This window comes from Malus sylvestris, chromosome 6 (genome assembly GCF_916048215.2).
Source record: "Malus sylvestris chromosome 6, drMalSylv7.2, whole genome shotgun sequence".
Classification (NCBI taxonomy): Eukaryota; Viridiplantae; Streptophyta; class Magnoliopsida; order Rosales; family Rosaceae; genus Malus; species Malus sylvestris.
This window is the reverse complement of record NC_062265.1, coordinates 11049219-11062196: the sequence shown is the minus strand read 5'-3', so window position 1 is coordinate 11062196 and position 12978 is coordinate 11049219. Positions and strand designations below refer to the sequence as shown.

Below are 12978 nucleotides of genomic sequence, written 5' to 3'. Positions count from 1 at the left end.
GTCGTTATTGATTTTGTAACAGTTGTGTTGGAAATTATTTTGATGGGTTGCTAAATTAGGAATGAAAAATGAAACAAATCAGTCATTTCTTTCATATTTGTTTTCAAATTTGTCTTATGCTGATTCTTAAGTTTATAAAATTTATATTCTCTTTGAGCAGGTTAAATGGAAACCGTGAAGGTCACCCGTATTACTGAATTGCGTGCCTACACTAAAGTAGACAAAATAAAGTTTCGTGTGTGTATGGAAATCAAGCTTTCCTGGGACTATTCAGAAATATGTGACACTACATCTTAGTTAATGAAACTATGAGTGATCATTGTCTTATAATTTTAAGAGTAAATTGTAGTAATGGTCCCTCAACTTTAATCAAATTGGCACAATGGTCCCTCAACTAAAAATCCATTACCATTGGTCCCCTCAACTTATCAAAATGTGTAGCTATAATCATTTTCATCAATTTCGTCAAAATTTCATCAAAATAAGTTATGTTTGAATAACCATTTATATAATTAGGGTCCCTCAAATCATCAAAGTGTGTAATTATGGTCCTTTTCGTCAACTACGTCAAAATTTTTGTCAAAACGAGTTATGTTGGAAGGACCAATGCTACAATTGAGTTAAAGTTAAGGGACAATTTCTCCAGTTGAATTAAAGTTGAGGGACCAATGGTAATGGATTTTTAGTTGAAGGACCATAGATGCATGTTTTGATGAGTTGAGGGACCAATGGTAATGGATTTTTAGTTGAGGGACCATTGCTCCAATTGAATTAAAAGTTAAGGGACCATAGTTACAATTTACTCTAATTTTAATTAGGAATTTTAACAGTAATAGTTATGTCATTTTCATTTATTAGTTTGTTGATTTGTATTTATGTTTTTATATTTTTTTTTTCATTTTTATGCATGTATAAAGTGTTTTATAAATCTTTCTTATGATGGTTTACATATTTTTAGTGAATCTATTTACATGTTGTGCCAATTTAATCTCTCTGTATCAAAATATAATTTTTCGTTTTTTTGTTGATTACCTTTTTAATACTGCTCTTCTCTTTTGTTCCTTCTTTTATTTTTTTTTTTTCAGATGTGATCAATTGCGAAGAACAATGCGGTTGAAGCTTCTGCACTAGACATTGATTATGAAGTCGTTGTATCAAAGATTCAGGCTGGTGATTGCTACGAAGTCATGAATTTTCGGACAGTCAGGATCAAAGGGCAGTATAAAGTCATGCCACATAATACCTAGCTCATATTCATTGTGAAAACAATGTTTAGAAAACTATCTGCACTATTTCCGCCTATTCCTCGACATCGATTTTTCTTGCTAGATTTTAACATGCTTTATCCCCGTCTGAACATAGATGATATTCTTACAGGCAATATTAAGACATATATATATATGTCTGTGTGTGCATTAATTGAAAACATTTCTGTTTTTTTTTTTTAATGAAATGAGTTTTGACATAGTTTTTGTAGTAACTTTTTAAATTGTAAGATGTGATTGGCCATGTAACTGCGGTACAGCGTCTGGAACCAAAAAAAATAAATCAAATAATAGCGTAGAAGTGTGAAATACACATTGAGAATATCAGGTTATTCTTTCGTCCATTCCTCGACATCGGTTTTTCCGCCCATTCCTCGACTCGGTTTTTCCTGCTAGATTTTAACATGCTTTATCCCGTCTGAACAGAGATGATATTCTTACAGGCAATATTAAGACATATATATCTGTATGTGTGTGCGTGTGTGTGCATTAATTGAAAACAATGTTTAGAAGGCAGTATAAAGTCATGCCACATAATACCCAGCTTATATTCACTGCAAAAACAATGTTTAGAAAACTATTTGCGGTTTTTCCGCCCATTCCTCGACATCGGTTTTTCCTGCTAGATTTTAACATGCTTTATCCCCGTCTGAACAGAGATGATATTCTTACAGACAATATTAAGACATATATATGTGTCTGTGTGCGTGTGTGTGCGCATTAATTTAAAACATGTCTGTTTTTTTTTTTTAATGAAAAGAGTTTTGACATAGTTTTTGTGGTAACTTTTTAAATTGTACGATGTGATTGGCCATGTAACTGCGGTCCAACGTCTGGAACCAAAACAAATAAATCAAAGAATAGCGTAGAAGTGTGAAATACACATTGAGAATATCAGGTTATTCTTTCATCCATTCCTCGACATCGGTTTTTCCGCCCATTCCTTGACATCGGTTTTTACTGCTAGATTTTAACATGCTTTATCCCCGTCTGAACAGAGATGATATTCTTACAGGCAATATTAAGACATATATATCTGTTTGTGTGTGTGTGTGTGTGCATTAATTGAAAACAATGTTTAGAAGGCAATATAAAGTCATGCCACATAATACCCAGCTTATATTCACTGCGAAAACAATGTTTAGAAAACTATCTACAGTCTTTCCGCCCATTCCTCGACATCGGGTTTTCCTGCTAGATTTTAACATGCTTTATCCCCGTTTGAACAAAGATAATATTCTTACAGGTAATATTAAGACATATATGTCTGTCTATGTGTGATTGTGTGTGCATTAATTGAAAACATTTGTGTTTTTTTTTAATGAAATGAGTTTTGACATAGTTTTTGCAGTAACTTTTTAAATTGTAAGATGTGATTGGCCATGTAACTGTGGTCCATCGTCTAGAACCAAAACAAATAAATCAAAGAATAGCGCAGAAGTGTTAAATACACATTGAGAATATCAAGTTATTCTTTCGTCTGAGCACTGCAGTTCTAAACTATTAACAGCATTTCATTTGTTAGGGTGGGAAAAAATAATTTAATCTTTGTTTCTCATTTGTTTTGTACAGAAAAAAGAGTTGTGTGTTATGTTGTGGGGAGATGTTGCAGAAGTTTTTTCTTCTTTATCGGTCCACACATTGTCTTTGCCCATTATCATTGTGTTTACAAGTTTAAAAGTCAAGCTTTATCTAGGTAACTCATTTAACTGAAACCCACTTTTTCTATTTTTATTTTATTATGTTATTACTTGCTATACATTATTCCACTATTTTATCATTATGTGATTTTAGTGTATTAGATTCTTGTCCTTTATGACAAAACATTTGTTTTGTTTCTCATTTGTTAATTAGCAGCTATTTAAATGTGTTCATTGCGATTTGTGTTTCATTTTTAGCCATGCATGTTCAAATTTTTTTGCCACACTCTTAAACCTATTGATTAGAATTTTTGTCTCACTTGTTTATACCATACTTAGGGCCTCCGTATTTAGATCTCGTACAAATATTCGGGGGACTTAAATGTAATTATGTAATAAAGAAAGGGGCAAATATGGAATAAGCGAGGATCCCTTATTCTTTAAAAGGACTCATCACCCTTACAATTAGAAGAGGCCAATTCCTAGGCCATCAGAGGCCTCACTCTCTCTGTCAGAGGCTCTGAATCTCTCTCCCTCACTCCCCTCACTTCTCAAAGAAATACAATAATTAGTGTGGACGTAGCCCAAACATTGGGGTGAACCACGATACATCTTGTGTTATTTACATTTCTTGCGGATTCACGGTGGGATTTACGTTGTTCCAAGACCTCCGGTTTTGTGCATCAACATCACTTTTAAACATGTATCATCAAATTGAAAATGTTTACTCATCTCTGATATTTACTGATTTTTGTTTTATAATTTGTTATTATTTTTTGGGATCAATAGACAAGGTCATCTTGAATAGTACTGGTTCCTCACTTTTTTTCATTGACCTAGACATCCTAGAGGTTAACTCATACAAATCAATGTGAGTGGATGTCTAAAATTGTGCTTCCTATTTATACCTGCAAACAAACTCATTTTTCAAAATTGCTTACTCTGTTTTTAAACTTACAAGTTCTCAGCCTATAAAGGTGCTGTGCAAGTACTGCCTCCTTCTTCAAGACAAGTGAATAAGGTTGAAGCTCTATGCACTGCAAGGAGAGTAACAATAGATGAGGTGGTCTTTTTAGATCTTGATCTATATAAGGTATAAAAATGATTTATGTGCTAGTATCTTTTTTTAAGAGCAAGCATTTACATTGTTACATATTTAACAAAAACTAAGTTTGTTCTTACTTTTTTTGCTAGACATATGTGACAAAACATTTTACAGAATGATACATTCCTGTGTAAGCCATCAGTGAAACGTTTTGACACACGTTATAATTGGTGGTATAGTGCATGCCCCAACTATGTCAAGCAAACGCACAAAGATCCAGCAACCGGACAACTCATTTGTCAGAAACACCCCAACCAGATACCAACACCTTGATAATGTTTAATATGCAAGTTTATTGTTTTCTCTCTTTCTATTTTTTTTCTTTTTTTTTTTGGGGATTTTCGACACTGTGTTGTTTCTTTACAAGTCAAAAATCGCTTCAATTATGTAACCTCTATTATTTCAAGTTCTTTATTTTGTTTGTGACCAATGAGTTATAAAGCATGAAAATTTGATGCAATTCAATTTTTAAATATAGGTATAAAGTTAATTTAATTCTTGAAGACAACACTAATGAAATCAATGCTTTGATAATTGGCAAGTCTGGATAAAAACTGTTTGGTATGCCTTGCAAAGATTTAGTCTTGAACCAGAGATTGGTTGACCAACAGCAGTTGCCAAATGAGTTTTGGAGATTGATTGGCCAAAAGATCTTTCACTTGCAATTCAAAAATAGAAGGAATACTTTTCAACTCAAGTGATGTGCTAATTTAAAATGTCTCTAGCGATGCAGCTATGGAACCAATAACCCCAAAATGTTACCAAGAGAAACGACAATATCTTCCACTACTGTATCATCTTCGACCTCACCACCTGAAACAAGCGGTCAATCACATAAACGAAAGAGGGAATATGTGAGGAGAGCCCTTTTTATTGGCAATGAACAGAGGTTTGGATTCGGCTTCCATGCTATCATCAAATCCGATGCTTTCGTTTTACTTGTCTATGTTAAAAAATTGACATCTATTATCGATCTTGCTTTGTTTGAAATATACCGGTGAAACATCTTCCTTTTTTTCAAGAAAAATTTTCTAAGTAAACAATACAATGAATTACACTTAGGCAACATTTTTTATCATCTGGCAATCAAATGTGTTCATTTGGTATACGCATTTAAAAAATGAAGCAAAAGAAATTTCAAAAGTTGACCCAAAAGAATTTGATGAAATCCCTATCAAATCACTAGAAAAAAAATCGTCTCTGACTACCACAAAAACAGATACCGTTGTTTCAAAAAAGGACCAAGTATGCTTTCATTTTGCTCATTTTTTTTGCTTCATATCTGCTTCAATGTGACTCTGATTACTGTCTAAATGCTTTCCATTCTTTTTTTGTCTGTACAGCTTGGTTTGGTAATATTAAGGGCTGATTTGGTATTGCTGTGCTTTGAAAAAAAATTGTTGTGAGAACTACTGCAACAACACTTCTCCTGCTCTGTTGAAGGATATTTTGCATCCCTTGTTATTATACGTTGAACAACATCTAACATGTTTAGGAGTTTGTAAATATCTCTTTCTGCTCAGAAATAGACAATTTTTTTTGCCCCTCCATATACCAGCGTTTGTTAATTTTTTGTGTACAGAAGCTGATTTAGTTTTTAGGACCATGGTCTAAAATATTCATAATATCCCGATATTTCCATCGAAATTTCCGTGTTTTTGGACTACCGATATTTCTGATATCGTCAATATTTTAGACCTTGCTAAGTCACTCATGTATCTTACCATACAACGTATAAAGTGTAAAATATTGTACTAATTCATTATATATAAATTATTATGGTGTGTTTAAACTTCTTTCATTAATTACTACATATTTTCTACACTCACAATGTTTGCCAGCTCGCTATATAATCAACTTAAATCAGTTATATCTATCATGCAATGCATTTCCATCCAATTTTTTGTGATAAACTAATAGATAATTGACTAAATAAACATCCTGCAAAGTTTCAATAAAAATTTCCAAGTTTTTCTTACAATTTCCGTGGTTTTTATTCAATTTTTATCAATATCGATAATATCCCGATATTTCCATCGAAATTTCCGTGTTTTTGGACTACCGATATTTCCGATATCATCGATATTTAATACCTTGTTTAGGACACATGGAACTGTTAAAGCAACATATATAGCTGTAATATTTTTTGTATCTCCATATGAAAGTATCTGCTCATTTTTTGTGTGTAAATATGATGATGCTGGTCCAAACACAATTCTAACCACTGTAATCTAATTGAAAACTTTCATGTTTGTTCCTAATTTGACAAAATTGAACCTTTTCTCTACGAAGCTTTTGCAATTTATCTATTATCAGTATTGTTGCTGTTTTGCGAAACCATTTTTCAAATCTTTGATACACGATTTCATCGTGTTTTAAAATATGCAGCAACGCGCGGGTACTTATAGCTAGTATATTTCAAAACGCAGTGGGTTATAGAATTAAGCAACTTTCTTTTGTGCTAACCTACGCTAAAGGTAAGGGGAAGGAAAGAAAGAGTTTCAAATTGTATATATTTTGGTTGGGCTGCTTGGGAATATCAAAACATATGCATGTCTCCTTGGGCCCAGTTATCATTTAGGTAGCCATGAGTTGAGAGGATTCGTCTAACGTTCCATTTTACAAAGAAAGTCATTCAAAATCAACCAATATCAATTTCAACCAAGTATAGAGGTATTTACAAAAGCCTGATGCTAGAATACCTTGAGCAAATCTATTTCCTCTGCTCAGCTTTTCAAAAGTCTAAGTGATTTTCCCACACATAAAAGGAGATTCAATGAAGACAAGAACAAATATGATTGTGTATATAAAAAGAAAAAGGTGTGAGGAAATCATACTATTTTTAAAGAATTCATCGTGAAGGAAAGGAGAAAACTTTGCTAAGAAGCCTTAGGCCTCGATAAATTGGGTGGCATTACTCAAGAAAAAAACCAACTGTTTCAGCTGCTAACATCCAAACCTCTTTTAGTGTTTGTTGCACCAAATTATTTCGGACTAAATTTGTTTCAGAGACTAAGATGGTCTGGCTTGACTTAAACTAAGCAAGATAAGAATGGTGAAGTATTTGGTGCAGACTAAACTGTAGACTTGTTTTTTTTTCATTTTTAATTTATTTTTTCCTTAAAAAAACAGATATATAATAATAATTAACCTAATTAATGTTTCACATAATATTATCTACCATTCCATTAAAATGAAACTATTTTCTGCCATTACGTTTTTAGAAGAGAACGACTTTTTTTTGTGTCAATCTCTTTCTCACTCTTCACTTCCTCCCACAACTTCTTAATCAACTACAAATTTTTAAAATCAAACCACAGTGCAAGAAATAGATTAAAAATTTAAGAATTGGGGGCTAGGTGCATGTGTGATTGGCTCAAAGGTGGAAGATGATAAGGTCGGCGATCAAGGTTTTCTAGGAGATGGGGTAAGTTTGCAGTCGTTGATTTCAAGCTCATCCCGCTACATATTTTTTTAGGATTTTTGGTATCAATTTTGAGAGTTGGATTTGATTTTGAAAATAGAATGACTGTAGATTTTTTTGCTTTTTTGTTTCGAATTTTCTAAGATCTGGATTTGAAAATGATTATGGAAAGCGAGGAAGAAGTAGATTGGAGAGGCAAAGCGAAGCAAAGTTGGTTTTAGTAGTCCACTAGATTTCAAGGGTCTCACTAAGACCCTCTAGCGAAGCGTTTAGTCAAGCCGAGTCTCATTAAAGCTAGTCTATGCAAGAAACAAACACATGATTGTACCAACACTTAGTCCAATCCATTAAAAACTATTGAGGGCAAACAAACACAATAGATTTTTTTGCTTTTTTGTTTCGAATTTTCTGAGATCTGGATTTGAAAATGATTATGGAAAGCGAGGAAGAAGTAGATTGGAGAGGCAAAGCGAAGCAAAGTTGGTTTTAGTAGTCCACTAGATTTCAAGGGTCTCGCTAAGACCCTCTAGCGAAGCGTTTAGTCAAGCCGAGTCTCATTAAAGCTAGTCTATGCAAGAAACAAACACATGACTGTACCAACACTTAGTCCAATCCATTAAAAACTATTGAGGGCAAACAAACACAATTATTCCAGTCCAGTTTCTAAGCCGTATAACCTAACCTACAATATTATCCAACAAAAAGAGTGGTTTTTTGATATTTTACCAGATCATCTAGGGTTTTTTTTTATTTTTTATTTATATGAATGTTAATTCCAGATCTGTGCGTTTGTCTACATTGCAAGACAATTTTGATTCCAGGCAGAGCCAGAGTCCTGCAAGTTGCGATGCAAGCAATATTCGAATGTTCCGATCCCCCACCCCATCCTCATTCCTCCCACTTGGATTTACCAATCATGTTTCTTCAAAAACAAATATATTTTTTCTGGATCAAAATACAATTGTACTTCAGATATCATCAAGATCTATGAACAGCTGCTTAAAACATGAAAAGACAATAAAGCATCCCAGGACCACACAAAAAATAGCAGAATCAGACCCGTGAATTTCAATGGGAAAGGCCAAAAATGTAAAAACAACAAATCTTCTGTTCAGAAAATTTGAATTATACCAGTGGGGTCAAAGGAATTAAGGTAGGAAGTTGCATTGTATTTGAATTGATGAGTTCATTGTCAACATTACACAAGTTATAGGTAACAAAAGAATCATAAATACTTGACCACAAAAAAAAAAAAAAAAAAATCATAATCCCAATAAATTAAACGAAGAAGCCGTGGTGCATCGACAGCGTACCCAAAAAAAAAGAGTGAGAAAAGCAAGTCAAACTTACTGAAGATTCTTATCAACAAGACTAATCTTACAAACCTAAACAACACTCAACCGCAAGCCTCTCTCACTAAGAAACCATGCTCCAAGAAAACATATCTGGGACACAGCCACGGAAAACCAAAACCATTAGTGGAAAAAGGGAACCAAAGTGTAGATGATCATCAGCAACACGAAGAAAATTTTTGATCTAGTGGCGGTGATTGATGTTGCAGAAGAGATATCTTGCGGCCTGAAAAACAAAAGAAAATGTATAGTTAGAATTGGTATTAATCATTAATGACTTGCGAGGGTTTAATACATTAGGCCACAGCACATACTTCTGCAATTTGTCGAGGGCACCACAATATAGAGAATTGTCTGGTATGGGCAGCTCAGTTTTGTTATTCGCTTCCGGATTGACAACCCGCATATAAGTTTCTTGGCCAAGATACCATGAGTCAAGGTTTTCAGTTCTAATGTTCCAGATTCCAACATTGTCAAGAGAAATCAAGATGGCTGACCATGCCCCAGGATAAACCTACATACACGCAAAGAGGGAATCAAGATCGGATACCACATGATACAAATATATACAGCATTAACCAAAGAAATGTATGTTCCAAGACCCCTTATCTCTTTACTATAATACAGTAAATGCAATTCAATATAGTTTACGCAATCATCTATAGGTGTTGAGCACCATCAGGTATCATGTTATTATATTAGAAATTATACAAGGACTTATGATTAATGTCTTTTTTTATTCGACAATGAAACTATATCGAGTTTTCCGTTTTGGCTGTGAATACTGCATCTTCAATTCCGTCAATAAATATAGTTTTTTTACACGTGAGTACTACTTTAAATAAGAATGCTCGTTCTTACTGTTCATACATTATGAATCATGCTTATTTTTAATTGGATAGAAGTAGTGATCACGCATATTCTACATACATAATATCAAAAATAAGTACGAAAGAGTTGACAGACAAACCAGGAAGGGTTTTAGGAGGAACCAAATTAGATTGAAGCAGAATCGCGGTAATATACCTGTACTGTGGACCGGGCTATTCCATCCCATTTATTATATGTACCCCTGCTATTCTCTGTCCACTCACCGTAGTCCATCCTGCGATTAATGAATGCATATTAAAGCATTGAAGGGAACAAGAACTCTTATTTACACATGTTTGATGCATTAAGTGCAGAAATTCCTACCCGACAACAAAGAATGCATATCCATCCACATGGTAGCTCTGCATTTTGGTGTCGTTGTTCTGCAGTATGATTTCTATAAATCCTCTAAATGTTGCATTGATCACAGAAGTTTCCAGTTTTGGTGCTCCTGTAAGTGGCCTCGTTGGGAAGTCAAGCGTATAAGCATTCTTCACTTTGAACCAATCAGCTAGCCTGATTGGTGTGGAAGGATTTTTAAATGAGATTCCACTGAGTGTTGCTTGCCGTTTCCCATTGATCATTACAGGTGGCTTATTTTTCAACACATAAACATCAGTTACATTGATTGATCCATATCTGAAAGACCCCTGTGGATTAGGACGTGCACCACTAGCTGATACATTCCATCTGCAAAATTAGCCCATAAATGTTTCAGAAAGAGGTTTGATGTGGAAAAACCAGTTAGGAAATTCTTCAATTTCGATCATAGTTTCCTGTCTTATATCATATCCTGAACATTTATTTATGAAGTTTTGAAAATGAATTCAAGGATATAAAAAAATCCAAACCATGGAAATGTCGTGGCACTGAATCTAAATATAAAGAAGAGAAACTGAAAACAAACCTGATAGATCTTGCCTGGTTCATTGAGTATGTTTTATCAAATTCATCTTGTGGTCCCACTGGAAGGGGGCCAGCTGCCTTTCCTTTGGAATTAGTATAGTGCAGGATCCCAACTCCAGTAACTCTTTTCCAATTTGACTCATTGACAAATCTAGCACTCGCTACAATGTAATAATCAGAACTTGCATTCTGATCCATGGTTACTAGAAAAGAATAAGATTGTCCAACGTGTATGTCTAAGCTTGTATAATTCTGTTGCACTGTATATGAGCCCTCTGACTCTGCTAGAAGCAGATTATGGTTCTGGATCCTGAAATTTAGAGTAGTTGAGATCCCAACATTGTGTATGCGAAGACGGTAAGTTTTCCCTGTACAAATATTACGTCATTGCCTTAAGTCTGTATAATTCAACTAAATGTATACAAGCTTATAGAAATCACATTTTCGAAATTACTTATTGACATATGAAATACTTGACAAGTCTTTATGCTTAGAAATAAATTTTCAAGCCCCATCCTGTCATGAATCTTTCCCTTAAAAAACCCTAATTATGACTGGCGTGCCAGCCTTAAAACAGTTTTAAATGTTACTATGAGCATGACTACAGCAACAAAATAAACTCCACAAGATTCTCATATGGTTTTGCATGCGCAGATCAATTCTAAATTTCGACTTGCAACATTCAAAGTTAAATTATTACTCAGTACATGATTATTCATAAAATAGCAAGCTAAAATTTCCCACCTGGATGTACTTCAAGTGTTTCGTATTCAATGCCATCGGGAACAAGTGTAGTGTTGTATTGGTAAGGCCCTTTCCCATTGATAAGAACGCCATCGGGCATCCCAAGGTCTTTCCCCTCATCAAGCATCTTCCTCAAAGCCTACAATTCCGAAAAAGAACCATCATTGTCAAACATGTTACACACTAATCTCAAATATGTACTTTGAAGAGAAGAACAAAACTCCACCAAGCACTAACCGTATGGTTCTTTGTGTACCAGTCACCAATCAAGATAGTAATATCCCCATCCGGGTTTGCAAAAGGAATTGGAATTATAGCCCGGTTATTAATAATAAATCCGCCAAATCCTCCAGACGCTCTCTGCATATTAAGGGACGGGAAGTAAAAGAAGCTCCCAACCTGATCCTTAACCTGAAAATTATAAGTCCAATTCCACTTTGGCAGAATTGGACAGTTGGTTCCGAGAACCCCATCTTGCCATGAACTATGCCGTTGCTGAATTCCGGCCCTGTTGAACATAATCAACTTCAAAAAACCAATCCATGTGCACTAATGTAATGCATCTGCTTGAAATTCATGTCCACATTACAATAAGCAAATCATACCAGGTCATGAGGAGATTCTCGTCCAATTTGTTCCGAACATTAACAATGACATTGTTGTTAGTTGTCACATTAATAGTTGGACCTGGGAACTTGCCATTAATGGCAATAACCTACAAGGTAATGCAGATTTAGAAACAATTAGCTCAAAAGATCACTACTTTATATCACTGTAAGTTTACAAGTAAAACCCTAATCTCAGATTTTGAAAATTTAAGCGTATTTAGCAGATCTGAAGCTAAAGATTCAAACTTTCAGAAATCTAAAGGCAACCCTTTTTTCGTTGATGAAAAATAAGTAGACCACACCAAAAATTAAGTAGATTACCTAAAAGTAGTGAGAGAAAGTAAATAATCTAGAGAGAGAGAGAATGCAGCTAGAGAAGAAGCATACGTGTTGAGGGACACCGAGAGGAGAAGCAGTAATATATGAGACCTCAAAGTTATAGAAAATATTTGGATCCTCAGCAGAAGAAAAGCTCACAAAAAAGCCAATGTGGATGAGAAGCACAGTCAAAAAACTCAGGGAAGGCATTTCTTCCAACACTTTAGAGTGTTTTTCACAAATTTAAAGCCAAAATTTTTCTCCTTAGCTTTTCCTCGATTTACATTATCACAAAGAGAGAGAAAGGAAGAAGAAGAAGAAGAGGAAACCAGAAGCTATAGAGAGAGTGTGTGTGACAGAAAGGAAACAGAGAGAAACGGCTCTTTTTCTTTACTTTTGTGTGTTGAGTAGAGCTGTTGTATTTTTGGGTTGAGTTAAGAAAATGGAGAGAGAGAGAGAGAGAGAGAGAGAATTGGTTGGCTTTGAGGTCTGATCCGAAGCTAAGGTTTTTGTCGGTCACCAGTCATCAGCCATGGGAGCATATGAGAGATAATTAAGCATTTTTAGACCAACTTCAATGGTGAGTTAAATGTCAAATTTTCTCCCAAATTCTCCCCCCCCCCCCCCCCCAACACCCAAAACACTCTCCAACCCAAGCTAAAACATTGGGCTAAAAGTCAAATGCTAAAGCTGGGCCAAATACCCCCCCCCCACAAAATTCCCCCATGTGCGAGTGGACACGCTGG

At 34.7% G+C, this 12978-nt stretch overlaps 1 protein-coding gene across 2 annotated transcripts; it reads right to left on the bottom strand.

Moving 5' to 3' along the window:
* Nucleotides 1-8582: 8582 nt before the first annotated feature.
* Nucleotides 8583-12757, bottom strand: LOC126627031 (monocopper oxidase-like protein SKU5). Of its 2 annotated transcripts, none has more exons than XM_050296451.1 (9): nt 12302-12757; nt 11912-12021; nt 11544-11814; nt 11307-11445; nt 10564-10930; nt 9981-10346; nt 9813-9891; nt 9101-9300; nt 8583-9012 (listed from the first exon to the last, which is right to left on the bottom strand). In XM_050296451.1, the coding sequence occupies exons 1-9, from the start codon at nt 12440-12442 to the stop codon at nt 8910-8912; spliced, it is 1776 nt and encodes a 591-aa protein (XP_050152408.1). In that variant the 5' UTR covers nt 12443-12757; the 3' UTR covers nt 8583-8909. The 2 variants fall into 2 exon arrangements, with proteins under 2 accessions (XP_050152408.1, XP_050152409.1); XM_050296452.1 differs by having other exon boundaries at nt 12236-12376.
* Nucleotides 12758-12978: the final 221 nt, after the last annotated feature.